The sequence below is a fragment of the Dermatophagoides farinae genome, chromosome 1, assembly GCF_024713945.1.
Source record: "Dermatophagoides farinae isolate YC_2012a chromosome 1, ASM2471394v1, whole genome shotgun sequence".
Taxonomy (NCBI): domain Eukaryota; kingdom Metazoa; phylum Arthropoda; class Arachnida; order Sarcoptiformes; family Pyroglyphidae; genus Dermatophagoides; species Dermatophagoides farinae.
Window position 1 is genome coordinate 5,604,663 of NC_134677.1, and position 19,952 is coordinate 5,624,614.

The following is a 19,952-nucleotide window of genomic DNA, read 5'->3' on the forward strand; positions in this document are numbered from 1 at the left end:
CCAACAGTAACGTACAAATGATGACGGATATTGATTATCAAGTCGATAACAAAACTTTTAACAGTTAAACGGCTTACCTGTATAGTCTATTTTTTTTTTTTTTTTTTTGATTATGTCAAGAAATAGCTAGCAAAAATGTTAATTTCCCTAAACAAGTAGGACACACATCTGGTTAGTGGTTTTTCGTGGTCTTGAAATAATAAATTTTCCAAACGAAGAAACCATCACAACAAATGCGATAATAACATTGAACTTTTATATTTTATTTTTGAATTGGCCCCGTAGGGCAAACTAATTTATATACATCTGTTGTCAATTCATTATTCTTGTTGATTGTCTAGTACCACGAAAAAGGTCATCATCATACACTTGACAGGAAATCCTTATCGTTACTATCTTGTTGCCATCATCAAATTTTTGGCTGGGCTAATAAAATACAAGAAAAATAACTTTCTATTTAATCATTCATTGTTGATGGTCAAGTCCGGTCTTCATCATCATCATCATAATGATCAGCCTTAATAATAATTGAGATGATTACTATGATTGGATATTCAATCACTGATATCATTATCATTGACACCCATATTGGTGGATTCATTTTTTTTCTATTAGATGAATGAAATGTTCAAGAAGAGTGTGAGGAAAAATCGAAAGTGTGAAAAGCCAGATTAAGACTTCCGGTTTTTATTTTTTTAACTTTGTTATTTATCCCTAGATTCCAAAGATTAATTCAAACTATAGAGATTAATTTGTTCAAACTTTTTTCGAACTTCTTTTTTACATTAGCATTATTAGTCAAATTGATGTTGAAAATCTGCTATGAGTAACAATCCTTTTTGTGAGCAAAAAAAAAATTCGATTCTTTGAATAGAGTTTGTGTATGTTTTTTTAAATAACAATTTTCTTCTCCATCTCTTTTCGATTGTTTATATGTCGGTTTGAGATCGACAACCAAATAAATCGGATTTATTGTATACAGCAATTATATTATCAAAGCTTCTGTGAAATGTATGAAGGTATGAAGATAATGTTGATAATAATCATTTTTCGATGAATTTTTTTTTTATTTCAGAAACTTCATGCATTATAATGCCGTTCGTGCGTATCTATTTGAAATTATATCTTTGTAAATAAAGTGAAAAAAATAAAGATGAAAAAATTGGCCGTATAAACGATTCAAATGCTTATCATATTGTTGTTGTTGTTGTTGTTATCGTTGTTATATTGTTCGAAGTTTTGTTCCACGTTTAATATAATGGAATATTATTGACCGATTGCATCGCAACTATCAACACAAGTCTATTAACTTTTATCCATACACATCTGTTTTCAAATATGAGATATTATTTTTTTTTGAAGGTATCGTCAGTGTCGGTTCTTAGATCACAGTTTATCATCATCACCATCATCATTATCATTACAAAATTACAATAGGTAGATGGATGCGTAGGTAGTTAGGTTTGCCATACCATTGGCTATCGTCAAACGAATGGAATTTGCTATTATTGTATATAACTATCAAACCAAATGCCTGATATCTATCTGATATTATCATCATCATAATCATAATCATCCTACAGCAGCAGCAGCAGCAGCTGGTATTTCAAAAGTCATCATCATCTTAATCAACCATCAATGATGAACAACAATAACAAAAAAAAACAAGTATGTCCTTTCTCTTGGAAAAAAAGTTGAATCTTATGACGATCAAGTTTTGTAATGTTCAGTTCGGTAGAGTCGGTCATTTCTAGTTCAGTTTAACCTTATGATGATGATGATCATCATCATCATCATTGTGATGGTTGGTTGGTCGGTCATTTATTCATTTATTTGTGTTCAAGGTGGCGATGAACTCCGATAAACGATCGATTCTAGTTTTTATGTGTTGTTCAAAGTCGAATCGAATCGAGACAAGTCAAATATTAACAGAAACACAAACATTTTGATTCTAGACCATAAACTAACGATATTCGCACACACACAAACACACTCAAATCTGATAATGTAATATTTAAAAACCAGGTAACAACAATCAAAATGATTCCATAATCCAATATAACTAACCAATGAAAATATTTTGTTTTCATGGTTTTTGGCTTTGTTGATAGAATTAGAAATTTTTTTGCCTAATCAAAATGAAAATGAAAACCTGAAGGGTTGTTGATGTTTCTTTTTTTTTGATAATATTTATGATTTCAAAGACTAAATAGAGCTCGTGCATTGAAATTTACTTTCATTTGAATTTTGTAGCTATAATAGATTATTCGATTTTTGATAAGTTGTTGTTATAGTATACATTTTTACCTGATATGTTTTGGTTTATTTGATTTGTGGATGTGCTTTAATATATCAATGCCACATAATTATGTGGACCGGAAATAGGTTTGTCTAGATTTTCATTTATTTATTTGAATGAATCTAAAAAATTGTTTTCATTTTCATTGGATAATTTCGTAGAGTGATTTTACTTTTTGTTCTATCTTATTCGTTGATTTCGTTTAGAATTTGCTTGAAGCAAAAAAATCAAAATCATCATTGCCATCACCAAGAAAAAAAAATAAAATAATAATTATACTACCTTTACTTTTCTTATGTATGACAGCGTTTATGATGACAATTTGATTTTTTATTAGTTAGCTGAATATTTCACTTTCCGGATGCTAATTTTGCACATAAATACAAACTAATAATAATTTGGACAGGATATTTTATTATTCATTTACGATATATGTGATGATAAAGAAAGAATCAAATTTTTTTGCCTCTTTGTTTCATTTTGCATATTTTATTCCATTATTAATGCTAAAATTAAAATTGGACTTGTGAATAATGAATAAGTAATCCTTTGTACCCTTTTCTCTGTCTTAATGATAACTATTTTCATTAGCAAATGATCTTGATTCCGAATTGAATTCCGAGTTGTCTATAAATTAACTAGTCACCATTGTCATTAATAATCATTTTTTTTTTTGTAAATGTCGTAGCTTTTGCAATCTTTCTAAATATGCGTTTTTTTTGAATGGACATTATCAATGTCAATAAAGTAAATTGATTGCCATTAATCACCCATATCAATGATGACTATGTCAAAATATCAAAATGTTTGTTTGCATTGTTACCAATGTTGTTTTATTTTTTTATTTTGTTTCACAATAAGCGGCAAACTTTATGAAAAATTTTATATATATGTTTTATTACTACAGCTCATGATGATATTGATTTTCAAGCTGTTTTAGCTTCTAAAACTAAAAACGATGCTTTCACTTAATGTCGCAATTATATCGTCATTATACCAAATCCAATGCAGCCATCTATAACCATCATAGAATTTAGCAGGCTATCTACAACCACAACAGCCTTGATGGATATTAGCCAGTAGTCGTGGTAGATTTCAACAGGATTTCATTTTCAATTATTATTATTATTATACGATTTGTGTATGATGATGACGATTACAACAGGGTAATCGCCAAGGTGTCCTTGGCGTGATTGTGATTTGAGAAAAAAACAACTCTTATTACTGCTACTATGGCTGACTTGATCGTGTATAATACTAATGCATCAAAGCAAGTGTAATAAGAATGATAATATTCAATGGAGTAGTAAGCCATAGTGCAAGCAAGAGAAAAAATCATGAATGAGTTTAATGACACCCAATTGTTGTATGATTGTGAATGATATTTGTCTCTTGGTTACTTTGATGTGTTTGGATCTGATTTCTGTATTTCGAAGTGAGAGTGAGTTGATTTTTTTTCTCTCTCTCTCTCCGGTTACTTGGATTTGGATTTTGACCGTTTTTTTTTCATTAGCATTTTACTACACCTAACCATAGATTTTTATACACTGATTTTACAAAGGTGTTTGTTTTTTTACATTTTTTTTCCCCCGGTAAACTATGTGAATATTCTTGGGTGTATGAAATAGAATTTTTGAATTCTCTTGACAATCATCTGTCTTTTTGGATCATTTTACATATGTAGGTAGATTGAATAGCTTTGTTGGTAGTCGGAATCGACTGTGTTATGGGACCAATTATGAATGAGAAAAACGAAATTGTTGTTTCTCCTCTATCAACAAGATAAAATGTGTATTTATCTATTTTTTTCATTGAGAAAAACAAACCTGCTTCTTTGCTTTTTTCTGTCATTTCATTGAATATATGTCAGCTTGTGCAAAAAAACATGGATTTTATTTGCTTTTTTCGACAGTGTTTCAAAAGTATAAAAAAAAATTGGGACCTTATCTTCAGGTCTTTGTTGAATAGCTTCTTTAAGATTTCGTCCGTCATTTGTTTGACGAGCATTTGAAATTCAAGATAACCTCAAGACCAATATCGGCCAATCTTGGTCGGTCCCGCTCAGTGGTTTATGGCCTCTATGTTTTTTCTCATTCATATTATTATTGTGGATCCCTTGGTCCACAAGCTAAAGCTTAGCATTGTTTGTATATTTTCAGCAAGCTCTACCGAGAAAAAAAATCGGCTCTCATTCAATTTGTATGTGTGTGTGTGTGTGTGTTGTGTGAGAGAGCAGATGTTGAATGTTTAGGCCAGATGTTCACAGACGCACGGCTAATATATGGCTATGTTCGGAAGTTGTATATTATGTTTTAGTGTATGGCCGTGTCGAAATTGAATTGCCTGTCATAAGCTTGATCTTTTAACCTTCAAATACAAAAGAAAAAAAATCATTCAACCGATCGGCCCGTCTAGTCGACTAGTGAGGCCCAGCCATGGTGATGATGGTGCCGCGGTATTCATCAAATTATACAGTTGCAAGCTGCCATTTTTACACATGCGTATTTTAGAAAGAAAAAAATTTTTAGATTTAAAAGGACGAACATAATTATCCACCATCATTGAGATTTAAAGGTCTTCACTTTTGGTGATGGAAAAAATGACCTAGTAATTTAAAGAAAAGTTCCGGATCAATATCTATTCTATAGCAAAATATCAATTTCTTGCTCATTGATTTTGTTTGTTTATGGTTTATATCATTTATATTCTTTTAACACTTTTAACCTTTGACACTGTTTCGCCTAAGAATGACGCCTATTTAGACATGAATAAATATCATATAAACACATGTAAATGATGTCGACATTGATCTTCAAGATCCCAGAAAGAAGCATTCTTCACTTAAATCAAACAAAAATAATTTGTTGCCATTTGACCTCGTGCCACTTATGTAATGTTGGTTTCGAATTCAATATTTTCATTCTGTTTGTAGATAGATTCTCAAACGTTTTAAAATTTTGAATGCATCTTATTATATCATATAAACATAAATTCAATGTATGTAATGAATGAAAGTGAACATCCAATGAATTTATCGTTGTGTTTGTTTAAAATACGTGTAGTAAAGAAAAAAGAAAAATATTTAAAATGCAGCAGCAGCAGCTAAAGACATTTTTGGATTCATTTGAAAAAAATAATAATAATAATTCGGTAGAAATGTTCGTTGTGGGAACTACCACAGGGCATAAAAAAAATCAAAATCATCTTTAGGTTGACAAGTATGATGATGATGGCAGTGGTCATTCATTTGTGATTTCGATCGTGTTTAGCATCAAAATATATTTTAAATTATAATAATAAATTTTTGTGGTTGAATTTGTTTTCATTTTTTTATTTATTTTTGCTTTGATTGATTTTTTTTGATCACAAAATCTAATCCAATTGATTGATCTATCCGTATATGAATGAAGAGTAGATTTTTTTTTCTCATACAAATTCGCCCTATACATTTTATGCTATGATGCCATACTGTGTGGTATAAAATCCATAAAATTTGGACATTGGTCGATGATGATCCTGTTTTGATCTTGTTTCCAATTGTTCGCCTCTCTCATTGATTTTAGCCATAGAAACACATAGTCATGAACGATGGCCATGGACAACAACAACAACAACAAGAATGTAATTTTTAAATGTATGATGAATACCAGAGAAGAAAATAATTGAGTCGCAGGAGATAGAACGAAAAAAAAGAAAGAAAGAGAGAATAAAAAATGAAAACAATTGCTTTTTTTGTTTAATTCATTTCAGTTCAGTTGGACTTATTGATGGACTCGGAATTCTTGTTGTCTAAAGTTGTTGCTTCGAGGTCGAATGGATGGTTGAATGGTCATCATCGGCAACAACAGCCCATAAGGAGATGATAGGCCATAGACATTGACATACAATGGAGGGTTATCTATAACCATAGTGAAAGAGAAAGACAGAGAGAGAAACTCGAACTTCAACTTGGCTTGTTTTTTTACAAGACACGAAGGTAGAGAGAAAGAGAAAAAGAATTTTTTTTATTCATTTAAGTTTGGTTTTTTCTAGTTTCTGCAATCAAAGTGGAAAAACTTGTACACTACACCCAAATCTATCGGCCATTGTGTATTGTGTTTCCAATGGAACTTGAACTTGAAAATCTTTTGAGTTGGTGAGATTTTTGTTCTTTGATTTCTTGGAAAAATAATGATAAAAGGGAGAGAGTTAATATAGTATCATTCAGATTTTGGTTCTTTAAGTTTTTTTGGTACATTTTGGAATGAATTTAAGAAAAATCGATTCTTCGATGGTGAATTGAATGGATGCGGCCATTTTTTTAGGGGGAAACTGCTGCCCGATCTAATTCTCGATCACTCAACGTATATGTGTGTGTGCGTGCGAAAGTATATTTCACGGCCATGAAAACAGATGAAATCACACGATCATCATTATCATAAATGGCAATGGCAATGGCAATAACAGACAGCAGCCAATCACATGAAAGAACAGAATTTCATTTCATTCACCTTTGATCGATCCATTTTTTCCATAATAAGCTTTAGCCATCTTTTGGAATTTTATTCTCCGTGTTACAAATCTATAATTCTCTTTTTTATATTTGGTGTTAATTTATCGTCAATTCAATGTATGATGAAGAACAATATTCTTAATTTTCAAAGGGTCCAAATTATCCAATCCATATGAAAACACTAGAAATGTAAATGCAGAATTCTACCCATAATTGCTTTGGATTGTTCGTTTAGAATATATGTAATATATGTACAATGAGAATTTCGAATGTAAAATGAAATGAAAGATCCACTTTTGATACCCCCAATACGATGTATTTTCGTGTGTGTGTGTGTGTGTGTTTTTGACTATCTTCATCTTTGCCTCTACCATTGATTTTAAGAAATCTTTATAATCATAATAATAATAATAATAATAATTGATGATGATGACGATAATCACAACCCCTCTTTTTGAACCTCCCGCCCACCCAAACAGCCAACCAACCATCACCAACCATCCATCAAACAACCACAGTGCAATGTCCTTTTGGCTAACGCATGCGTCTATCACATGTTTAAGATCCACCCTTGATATAATATTGATAATTATTTATACCACTACTACATTAGGGCTAGAATTTCACCCCCTCACATAATCATTCGTGTTTTATACGTTGATCGTAATGAAAACCAGAATTGTGAGTGCGTGTGTGTCTGTGAAATGAATGAACCAAACGCGCGAATATCCAAACGAATTTGAACCATTGGAAATGGATAGAAAACTTTTTTCTCACTCATTCCAATTCATTCATGCCCACTACCGCTGTCAAACCAAGTAAAAAAAAATCTGCGCATTTAACAACAGTCATTCAGAAACACACATAGTATGACAGACGGTGCTATCAAAAAAAAAAAAAAAAAATCTGTATAGTCTGTATAATCAACCACATCGACCAACCTAACTACGACGATGGCTACAGTAGTGATCGGTTTTTTGATGGTGATGGTAAAAAATAACGATCTCGATTACTTTTTGTAAATTCAGCCGAACTAAAATTGTTTTATTATTCTTGCCAATATCTAAATTCTGAGTTTTTTCTTTTTTCAACATCCAAATAATCATCGATTTGTGAATATTGTCAACTAACATTCTGTTTGAAAATTTATTTTTTTAAAATTTCATTTTCTCATACAGTGTATCTGCGTGTTGTGTTTATATAACAATAATAAATGCAAAAGTTGAAAAAAACAAAGCTTGAATTTTTTTTTGTCCCTTCTAAATGTTGGAAAAAATAATAATTCCCATTTTTTTTTTACTCAACACGAAATGTCTGAATGACCAACAAATGAATGAATGGGACAAAAAAATTATCGGTTAGCAACAAATAACAACAACAATAACGACGACAACACAAAAAAAATTGATTGAGAAAAAATCCCTTTTTAAAAAAGACCTTAGAACCCAGCGAGTATCAGGATCAAAATTTGAGTTGTAAAGCAAAATTGATCTCTCTGTGTTTGTGTGCGTATATCATATTTGTTCAACACTTGGTCGAAAAGCCACACCTCAGGTCCATAGACCTAGACGAAGACCATTCTGTGTTGCTGACTGTATTGATTACGAATTTTTTCTTTTTTTTTACAACCGTCATTTATAAAAACCCATTATTACGGACACTTTTTAGTAGAGAGAAACAATTTTTACCGTCCGTGTATGATCCAAACCTGGATCACAATTGTCATTCGTGTGTGCCATTTTGATTTTTGATACAACATATAAATAGAGTGATGATAAGCTTGAAATATTTCAACATTTCAAAAACAACATATAAACTACGATAACATCAACAACAACAATTAACAACGGGCACAGCATCAAATCTGATCGTGATATTCTATAGTGATCGTTAAATACTGATTTCGTCAAAATTTTTTTTATACCAAGTGGCCAAAATCTCTAATGTGAGACTCAAAGAACATACAGACATAGCAAGGGCAGCTATATTTTGCAATCAGAACTTCATCACTGGATTTTACCGGAATCATAATATTTGCTCTCGAGAAAATAATATTATTCTACACGATTTTCATCTACATTTGTTTTGCCTTTTGACGGGGCAAGTTTTTTTTGGATCGTCTGTGATTATAGCAAATTTTTTCAGTTTTTTTTTATTCAATTCTGATTTTCATTTCGGTAATCATTATTTCATTTACGTCATCATCATTATTTTTTCTCTGGCCATTTTTTTGTTGTATTTCAAATCAATCAAAACAATTTTTCCTGTTGCTGATGTTGTCATTGGCTGATTATTGAAAATTATAACGACAAACATTTTTTTCAACTAGCTGCGTGTGCTGTACGTGTTTTTTTTGTGTTTATCGATGTGGAAAGGCGCCAAATCCAAACTGGTCATTCTCTATGTATTTAAAACATCCTACTGATGATTCACGCCGACTCAATTGATCTGAAGACAATTCACAATATTGTGGTTCTTAGCAATTGGCATTCAATACGCATATAGTAAATTAAGAATCGTCTTTTCTATAACAAACAAGGATTCATTTGAAGCTATTACATTAAACATTACAATCATCGTTGACCACCGTTTAATTCAAACAAAAAGCACGTGTTTATTGAATTTCATCGAAATATAAAAAAAATTACAAATCATTACCCAATAACCACTATTTTAATGGTTGAATAAAATTGAATGATTCGCATAGTGCTAACAGCAGCAAGTAATTCATTCATTACACTTTATATTGCTTGTTTTCTATAATTGAACTCTTGCATGAATCATCATCATCACAACTGCAAGAAAGCCAGTTCTTGATATATACGTGAGGCGTCCAATTTCTCTAAACAAATTTCAGCAATTGCATTTATATATCATCATCATCATTAAATATTAAATATATTGTCAATCACATTCAACTATTATATCTGAATCATGGAATCATCTTCAATACCAGATCTAGATACATTAATTGTAAATGATAATAATAACAATGGTATTGATTCCAGTAATAATAATATTATGACCACAATATATGATGATGAAGCCATCATTATCACTGGTAATGATATCATAAATGGTAGCAGTGACAGTAATATTATCAATGGTCTGACAATCGGTATCAATCCAGAAACACATTTCGGTTCATTAAAAGTATCTGAAAATTCATCGACACCATATACAGATGCTACACGTTGTAAACGTACGGGAAATCATAATCATATCAAAAGGCCAATGAATGCATTCATGGTATGGTCGCAAATTGAACGGCGAAAAATTTGTGTACAACAACCTGAAATACATAATGCTGAAATATCTAAACGTTTGGGTAAACGATGGAAAATGTTAACGGAAGAAGAACGTCGACCATTCATTGCTGAAGCTGAACGTTTACGGCTATTACATTTGAAACAATATCCGGATTATAAATATCGACCAAAGAAAAAGCTCAAACAATCATCAACATTAAATCCATCGTCATCATCGTCATCATCATCGAATAATGGCGATATGGATAGCCTTTCTGATTCCGGCCATTCGGATACAAGTCGACGAACAAACGGTAGCCACACAATGATGATTGGTCCAACAACAATACAACAGCATCCAACGGCTATAGCAATCGAAACGACTTTATCTAATGGAATGATTATTGCCAATCATAATTCGATGGTGATCAATAGTATTGGTGATGTTGGTGGACCACGTAAGGCTAAAATTCGTACGATTACACATAATGGAAATACTAATAGTGGTAAAAGTCTATCTTCCAGTATATTGACATTAACAACCGCGAATGGCAAACAACCAACAATTGTCAATAAATTTATTGCCATCGATTCGATACCTTTGTCCACATCGAAAACTATATCCGGTTCAATATCACCTGTATCCTCAAATGATAGTAGCTATTGTGGTAATAATGGTAATAGTGTGGAAGATTTACTTTTGAATTCGGAAGCACCGTTTATTACGATTGCTGATCAGTCGCATAAACACCTTGGATTTACAAAATATTTACGTAACTCATCAAAATCTTCATCGATTTTTCAATCAAATGACTCAGGCCTCCTAACACCTACATCGACAGCTACATCAGGTTTTGCATCGGATGGTGAACCGGAAATGATCTTTACATCGACGACGACAACCGATAGCTTGCCACAACAACAATTCATGCTTGATTCATTTATTGAAAACGATTTGATTGGCTTGAATCGAGCTAAAAATGGTATCAATATTGATTGTATTAACCATCATCGTCAATCCAATATGAATGCATTGCTATCATCATCATCAGTAATGGCATCACCACCATCTTCGACAACTTCCATCAACGATCTCGATGATTTTTGTGATGTTTTCAATTTAAACAATAACAATAACAATGGTGATCCATGGTCTTGTTATACGTCAGCAACAACATCAACAACAAATGGCAGTAATCATCAAATGTCAAATAATGGTGGTCTTATATTCGGTCATTTGGAATCCTCATACGATTCATTGCAAACCTCGGCAACACAATCGACCAACATAACCGCATCAACAACTACCTCAGGTAGCAGTAGTTCATCGGGTTCTCATTTTGAATTTCCCGATTATGATGGACTTGAAGTGAAAAACATTTTCATCGATGATGATTGCTGGAACGATAAAACATTGCTGTCAAATTTTCATTAACTTATGACGATGGCACTTATCTTAGTCTTGATAATTTTGGAATCCCTCCCTTTACTGAAAAAAATTCATCGAAATTTTCTAAAAATTAATCTTCGCATCCGGTCACTCACTCCATTCATCCATCCATTTTACGGCCTGGCGATATTAATCGTCATTTTCATCAATCATACTCTCTTCTCATTAACAATCTCTCCGACAAACATTTTAAGCGCACATGACAAACCCGTTACCTCGATCTGTAATATTCTCCTTCGCTAATTTACACACCTTCATTCAACTACCAACCGACTGATCACCTAAAAAAATTAGCACCAAAAAAAAACAAAAATTCCAAGTGAAAAATCCATCCATCAAATTTATTCATACAAATAAATCAAAAATCCTGTTTTTACAGAACCAAAAAAAAGAAAAGAATTTTAGCTAATTCTTCATCAAAATTTTAAAATGATTTTTTTTTATTTCGCTACACCATTTTATTTCATCATCTATTTACGTCAACATACACACACACACGCAAAACATTCGAATTCTCGTTATTGTCAATCTTGATTCCGATCTTAATGTATTCTTATCTTTCATCTTTTCTCATATTCGGTATTGATAAATACTTAAAATGTGTTGTTGTCATTAGTTTCCGTTCGTTAATTTCTTTTTCATTTTAAAACGAACGTATTTGGCAGGTGTCTGATTGCTTCGATTATTTTATCTGTTTTTTAAAAAATTTTGTTTTATTTTTTTTTCATTAAAAATTGATTTTGTAATTTTTTTCGGATTCTCTAGTTTTTTTTTGCTTAGTATCTTGTTTCAATTCGATTCTATTATCTGATTTTTTTTAATATTCTTTATTCACTGAAACAAATTTAAAAAAAATAGAATAATTAACAAATTAAACAAATTGGCTAGACAAACTTATCATCGCTGAATATATAAAATATAATTCGTTATAATTACAAATGTCATCATCATCTTGATTGGTGTTGAATCTACCGATTTATTGAATAACATTTTTTCTGACAAATTCTTGACGAAATCATTTTCTTAGGGCTTCTTAAAAAAAAAATTTCCTTTCCGATCTCCACTCACCTACGTTTCATCAATCATTTTCATAGATTTTTATCAATTTTTTTTTGTGAAAACACACATAAACACACAATGACAAAAAAATGATGCAAAATTTCGAAAAAAAATCAATTATTAATTCTACACATTACTAGAAATATAATTATGATTAGGATCAATTTTTATAATCAAAAACTTTGATCAGATTTTATATTTTCCTGTTGTTTATTTAGCTATCCTATACCGAAAACATATAAAAAACAAAACCAAACCAAAACAAACAACCAGTTTTCATTGCAAAAAAACAAAATATATATTATTTAAAATTCGGATCAAGAATTGATAATTCAAGATTCAAGCTTGAACCAGCAGAATCTCGATGATTCACAACAACAACCGCAACAGCAGCAGCTTTATCAAAGGATTGATTTATTTTCGATCATTATCAATTAATTGACCATTGTGAGATGATTTCTTCTTTTTTTTTATTTTCATTTTTTTTGTCATTGTTTTCATTATTTGTATTTCATTTCACTGTTTCGTTTGTCATTAATTATTAATTTTTACCAATCATTGAGATGAAAATGAGAAAAAAAAATTTACTTGTAAAATTATTTTTCCTTTTTTTTTATTCTTCTTCTGTATCTTTATCTTTTTATTCTTTGAGAAAAATAAAAGAAAAAAAAATTAAACCATCATCATAAATTCATGCGTTGTTATAATAATTCCTATATAGCTCAAATAAAAAAAAAAGATTTAAAAAAATGTGATTAAAAACAAAAAAAAATTTCTCGTTTGTGCCATCTATCGAAAAAGTAATAAATTTCATAATCAATTTTCATTTGAATTCAATTTCAATTCGGGCGTAAATTCCCAAATTTGAAAGAGAGAGAGAGAGAGAGATAGAGGGAAAAAAATTGATTTTTCTCCAAGTGAATGAAATAAATGTTTTTCCAATAAAGTTCATCGTCTTTCAGATTGACAAACAGGCAAACAACGTTGTCATTATTTATTATATAATCAACAAAATGAACATATAATGATGACAATATAACAACAATGATGATGGCTACGGTCAATGGCACTATCTAAGCCTTCATTGTTGTTACCATAATCAAATTGAAGATTAATGTAATCATTATGATTATTATTATTGAAAAAAACGAACCGATGAATGAACATATGAATAAGGATAATGAAGTTGAATAAGTAATTATTTTCCCAACAACAACAACAACAACAGCAATCATAAACAAATGCCATGATGATGAGTTCGAAGACATTTCAAAGTCGACGACAATACTTATCTATCCTTACCCACCTTACCAATCAAACTACAAAGGTAAAGTTTTTTTTCAGATTGGATTGCGTGTGTCCACGAAAAAGTTTCGGACCAACGATGATGGCCATAATGGTGGACAACGACCACAGAAATAATCAGATGGAGTTTATATTATGATAACGATCATCATTGCCATGAGAGTAACATATATAATAATATAATGATAATGATGACATCGTACGATTGTATGGATTGGTTTGTCTACATACGACAAAGATTAATTTTTTTTTCGGAAAATTCCTCTTTAACAACAATGATGATTTCTGCATCAGTGGTCTATACCTAATGACAAATTCAGCTAACCGAACCTCTTATTGTTATATCGTCATGACGGGTTGATGATCGGGGTGTAATCTTACCCCATTCAATCATAATAATTCATTTTTGATTTGTTTGCACCCGAAATATTTCTCGTTTCTTGATACTTTTGTCACCATGGCTATACTTTTGAATTATTTTAGATGAACACAAATTATTCTATCATGATTTCAATGAAAATATCGGCCTCATAATCGTTCAAATATGAATATTAACATAATTTCCATTGTATGAGCAGCGGAAATGTTAAAAGCAAATTCATCTGAAACGTTTCAGAGCGGTATTATCCATTGATAATTTTTTTTTTTGGATTCACACATACCAAAATAATGACAATGAATTGAATCTTCAATACTCTCTATAGCAGTCATTCTCAACCACTGTGCCGCGGCACTTTTGTGTGCCGCGAAATTCTAAGATTGTGCCGCCAAATTTTAGATTTAATAAAATGAAAATATTTTTTGTTTTGATACATTTGAATATTATGGTAATCCTGAATCAAAAACATGTACTTCGATTAGTCAAATATCTATTAATAGTTGTGCGAATTGTTTGTAGTGGAACCAACATAGGAAAAATAAGTATAATTAAACAAACAAATAAAAGCAATTCTTCTTTAAGCAATTTTTTATTAATCAATGTTTTACAAAAAGTGCTAGATTCTAGAAATGGCAAGTCCAAACTAACACGATCAGTTCAGAATTCAAAATTCACAATCGAGAAAAAGGCAAATCCGACCTAACACGATCAGTACAAAATCAAGAAAATAACAAATCCAACCTAACACGACCAGTTCAGAATCGAGAAAATAACAAATCCAAACTAACACGATCAGTTCAGAATTCAAAATTCACAATCGAGAAAATGGCAAATCCAAACTAACACAACCAGTTCAGAATTCAAAATTCAAAATGGAAAAAATGGTAAGTCCAAACTAACACGACCAGTTCAGAATTCAAAATTCACAATCGAGAAAAAGGCAAATCCGACCTAACACGATCAGTACAAAATCAAGAAAATAACAAATCCAACCTAACACGACCAGTTCAGAATCGAGAAAATGACAAATCCAACCTAACACGATCAGTTCAGAATTCAAAATTCACAATCGAGAAAATGACAAGTCCAAACTAACACAACCAGTTCAGAATTCAAAATTCACAATCGAGAAAAAGGCAAATCCGACCTAACACAACCAGTTCAGAATCGAAAAAATAACAAGTCCAAACTAAAACGACCAGTTCATCTTCAATGGCAGAACATCCGATACATATCGAATTAATTAAATGTAACAAACATTATTTAACTCTGAATCTTGGAAAACACAATTCATCATTGAAAATAATTTTTAATGAATCTAAAAAACGGTATAGAAACCAACCAATTCTGGTAACTAATTCCAATAATTAACCATCTGAACTGGTCGTGTTAAGTTTGACTTATTTTTTTTATTTTGAATTTTGAATTCTGAACTGGTCGTCTTAGGTTGGATTTGTTATTTTCTCGATTCTGAACTAGTCGTGTTAGTTTGGATTTGCCATTTTTTTGATTTTGAATTCTGAACTGATCGTGTTAGGTTGGATTTGTTATTTTCTCGATTTTGTATTTTGAATTCTGAACTGGTCGTTTTAAGTTTGACTTGTCATTTTCTCGATTGTGAACTGGTCGTGTTAGGTCGGATTTGCCTTTTTCTCGATTGTGAATTTTGAATTCTGAACTGGTCGTGTTAAGTTTGACTTGTTATTTTTTTTATTTTGAATTTTGAATTCTGAACTGATCGTGTTAGGTTGGATTTGTCATTTTCTCGATTCTGAACTGGAATAAACGAATTAACAACAAATACACTACATACTGTTATTTTTGTAGTACATATTATATATTATTTTATTTAGCACATTTAAAATCATTATCATAATCTATTTTACGCAGTGCTTTTTCTTTGTGTGCCGCCAAATTTTGAAATCGTAAAATGTGTGCCGCAACAAAAAAAAGGTTGAGAATCACTGCTCTATAGTAATGACCATATAATAATAACCTGCCACTACAACGAAAATTCAAGATTTCAACCACATGTTAAAACACTCTCACATTATAATACACGAGCACCAAATCAACGATATCACGATGATCCATTCCAGCATGTTTGTTGTATATATACAACCATTGATCCGAGGTGTGGTGGTGGTGGTGGTGGTGGTGGTGGCAAACAAGCAAACCAATCTATATGATCGTTATTTTAAGTTAATAGCGATCCATTGAGAGTTGTCGTCGTGCAACCACCATCGTTTGCTACCGATCATTGTGAATTAGAAAAGTCGAGCTGTTGCTATTATTTGTGCGAATGAAGAAAAAACTGGCGCGTTTATTACACTCAATCATTCAAGCATCAAGAATCGAATCATACTGGTTATTGTGTGTGTGGTTCTAAACACTGATTTTTCATACATCGAGTCCACTCATCATCATAATCATAATCATCAGGACACTGTAACATTGGGAAATTGGAAACGATCAACAATGATGATCGTATATCACTTTTTCGCGTGATACACTTGGCGTGTTTTTTCACTGATGATTCTCATCTAATAATTTTGTTGATTGTTAAAGCAGTCGCTTGGTTGGTTTTCTCTTGGTATGTAATGAAAACACACAACATACATACCAAACATTTATGCAGACTTGTTTTGATCGTTCTAATCTATACCTGATTGATATACATTATGTTATAACACAGGTTATCACCTTTTCAATGTCATCAATGATGATAAGCGATTACGATTACATTTGAAAAGGATCTACAAATTATCCATTTTATCGAGCCAGAAAAATGAAAGTTGAGACAATAAAAAATTAATCGAATCAAATGTCATGATTATGAACATATATTTATACTCAAATTATTAGATCAAATCAGGGCCATCAATTGTCATATGACACACCTGTTTGAGTTTATCATCATTATCAATTGTCTAATTTCTATCCATTTTTATCGTTAACAGGCTTATCTTTCTTAGATGTATTTCTTTTTCTGGCGTTCCTTTTTCTATGATGGTGGTAGTGTGTTGGATTTTTATTGGATTGTAACCTAAACTCTTCCATTAAAGGCAGCAATAGAATAACGAAAATCTTTTTTGGTGCATCATGTACAATAAACATACAAAAATTTGTCATCACTTTACATTGTTGATTGCATTGCCTATCTATTCATTCACCTATCTAATGATAAGAATACAAAAGTCTTAAAGCATTCTAATCATTCATTCATTCATCAACTATACCACAATCATATTATTATCTCAAGTTCATCATAACCATCAGCAGGATTCATTCAAATGAAACATCCATCCATCAATTAGTTGTCAAGTATATTGCGAATTGTCATCTTGTTTTTTTAAAACACAATATAATCTATCTTTATCTTGGTATACATATGTGGTGATTCTATTCGTGTGTTTAAATTGTAATTATTCCACAACCCAACCATAACAATCAACAAAAAGATACCTCGGTTTTTTCTTTACAATTCTTTTTTGATCGGTTCTCGGTTGACAAGAGAGTAACCTGTTGTTTTTGATTGCTAATTCATCAACATAATTACCAGTGTCGTCTGTCAACAACCGAGTGATATAATCACCATCATCATCAAATAATTGCCAACTGGATCAATATGGGTAGCTTGCTTAGCCTATTACATTTGCATCGTAATGCAACGCTTAAATGTGACATTTTTGTCGATTTTGAGAGTAAGTATAAGATGACTATGTCTTAACGGGCGTGGGTGTGTGTGTAAGAGAGAATTTGTCTTTGAGATTGAAATAGATTTAAATTCTATACTTGTATAATAGCCAAATTTATAATGAAAAATCTAATTAATTATGTCGAATGAATGAATGAATTTTTTTTCTTTTCCAATTTGATTATATGTATAATAGATGCCCAGCCAACCGAATCAGAACAAATGACCTATACTGTAGTTGATAATGCATTGAATGATGCGGCCAAAATACTCGTCGATCTACAAACGTATAAAGGAGCAAGTGCCGAAATTCGTCAGGTTTGTAATCCGATCTTTATAATAATCCTTTTCTTTTTTTTGCGTATGCAATAATGTACTATCATTTTTCGGGATTTTTGTTCTTATATTTTTGAGTTCGAATTGCTTTAGCTAAATGGCTGTATAAAGCAAAGCATAAAAAATCGAAAGTTTCGCCAACATCCGCTTTTCAGTTTCAGTCTGTCGCTGTTGTTTGTTTTTTGTCGTTGAATGATATTACATTTGATTATCGATAGCATAAACACTCGAACATGCATTTAATGTGTGTCGATTTTGATTTCATTTTCTTTCCTATTACATATAGTCATCCTTTTTCCTTTATTTCATGTAACTTCCTGTGTAAATGTTTTTAACGGCAGTTTGATATATAATTGTTTTTCTATACTAATACAATGATAATATTCGTTTCTGTTTAATAATAAACAAAACAAAAAACAGGCAATCGATAATCCACATAATAAGGAGTTACAGATAAAAACATGGAATACTGTTGTACCGTTAGTCAATCGTTTGAAACGTTTCTATGAATTCGCGTTGAGATTGGGTGAGTTTGAATAAGTTTTTTTTGTTTGTTTTTTAAAGATGAAATTAATTAATTTTGTTTCTTTTAAACAGATGAAACTGTGATGCTTTTATTAGGCGAACTTTGTTCTGATTCGATGCCACCTTTAAAACATTTAGAAACACAACAAGCATTGGTTAAACAATTTAGTTGTCTTTTGGATTTTGTTCTTAAATTTGATGAGCTTAAAATGCTAAATCCTTCTATACAGAATGATTTTAGTTTTTATCGTCGAACAATCAATCGTATTCGTTCACCAAATCCTAATCATATCAACACCGATTTGATGGCCATTGAAAATCTAAGCCCAGAGTTTGCTAATAGGATGTCGTTGTTTTATGCAAATGCCACACCTATGTTACATTCTTTAGCGAATGCAACCCTTAATTTTGTTACATCGAATCCTCATTTACCCATTGAAAATATAACTGAAACGCTTGGCACAATGGCAAAAGTATGTCAACGAATGATAGAAAATCAGTAAGTTCATTGAATCTATATAATAATTTAATTTTAATTCTAATGAGTATTATTAAATTTTTGTTACAGAGATTTTTGTTCAAGATTTCAAAATGAAGAAACCGTTTATTTTGTGTTACGAGTCATGGTTGGCGTCATCATTCTCTACGATCATGTCCATCCGATCGGTGCATTTGCCAAAACAACCACACAAATCGATGTTCGTGGTTCGATCAAAGTTTTGAAAGAACAACCGCCAACAATGGTTGAAGGTTTACTCAATTCACTTCGTTATACGACAAGACATTTGAATGATGAAACGACGCCTAAAAATATCAAAAATATGCTTGCCGCTTAAAAAATTAAATGATCGTAATCGTTGTAAATTATAATTTTTTTTAATTCTTAAAAATTCATAACATGTTGCCTTCACATCGAATTCAAAAAAAGTCAATTGGAAAAAATTCCCATCGATATATTTCTGTAATATAAAAATTCATCATCTATGCTGATTGTTTCAGTTTGTATTTATTTTAAATTGATTTTGTTTTGTTATGGAAAAACAATGAAACCATCCACCGTTTATCTCTTTATTTCTTGCTTTCAATTTCTTTTTTATTCACATAATGAATCCGAAACTAAATGAATTGCATTAAAAAAAAATTCAATTTTTAGTCATGATTT

The 19,952-nt window shown here is 31.2% G+C and overlaps 2 protein-coding genes across 4 annotated transcripts; both read left to right on the forward strand.

Moving 5' to 3' along the window:
* The first annotated feature begins 7,480 nt into the window (after nt 1-7,480).
* LOC124491823 (uncharacterized) lies at nt 7,481-13,238 on the forward strand. The gene has a single exon (XM_047054524.2). The coding sequence runs from the start codon at nt 9,726-9,728 to the stop codon at nt 11,472-11,474; it is 1,749 nt and encodes a 582-aa protein (XP_046910480.1). The 5' UTR covers nt 7,481-9,725; the 3' UTR covers nt 11,475-13,238.
* A 3,055-nt stretch (nt 13,239-16,293) lies between these two features.
* Nucleotides 16,294-19,942, forward strand: LOC124491842 (CYFIP-related Rac1 interactor B). 3 transcript variants are annotated; one of them, XM_075735505.1, is made up of 7 exons: nt 16,458-16,825; nt 17,193-17,640; nt 17,694-17,936; nt 18,126-18,247; nt 18,686-18,791; nt 18,863-19,289; nt 19,359-19,942. In XM_075735505.1, exons 3-7 carry the CDS (start codon nt 17,861-17,863, stop codon nt 19,624-19,626), a joined length of 999 nt encoding a protein of 332 aa, XP_075591620.1. In that variant the 5' UTR covers nt 16,458-16,825; nt 17,193-17,640; nt 17,694-17,860; the 3' UTR covers nt 19,627-19,942. The 3 variants fall into 3 exon arrangements, with proteins under 3 accessions (XP_046910508.1, XP_075591620.1, XP_075591621.1); XM_075735506.1 differs by having other exon boundaries at nt 17,193-17,556; XM_047054552.2 differs by having other exon boundaries at nt 16,294-16,825; nt 17,193-17,936.
* Nucleotides 19,943-19,952: the final 10 nt, after the last annotated feature.

Bases quoted from the DNA above. Each gene is read 5' to 3' on its own strand.
- LOC124491823 (XM_047054524.2), top strand. From the start codon at position 9,726: ATGGAATCATCTTCAATACCAGATCTAGATACATTAATTGTAAATGAT.
- LOC124491842 (XM_047054552.2), top strand. From the start codon at position 17,861: ATGGGTAGCTTGCTTAGCCTATTACATTTGCATCGTAATGCAACGCTT. The intron at 18,792-18,862 runs GTGAGTTTGAAT...TCTTTTAAACAG, and splicing joins TGAATTCGCGTTGAGATTGG to ATGAAACTGTGATGCTTTTA. The intron at 19,290-19,358 runs GTAAGTTCATTG...TTTTTGTTACAG, and splicing joins CAACGAATGATAGAAAATCA to AGATTTTTGTTCAAGATTTC.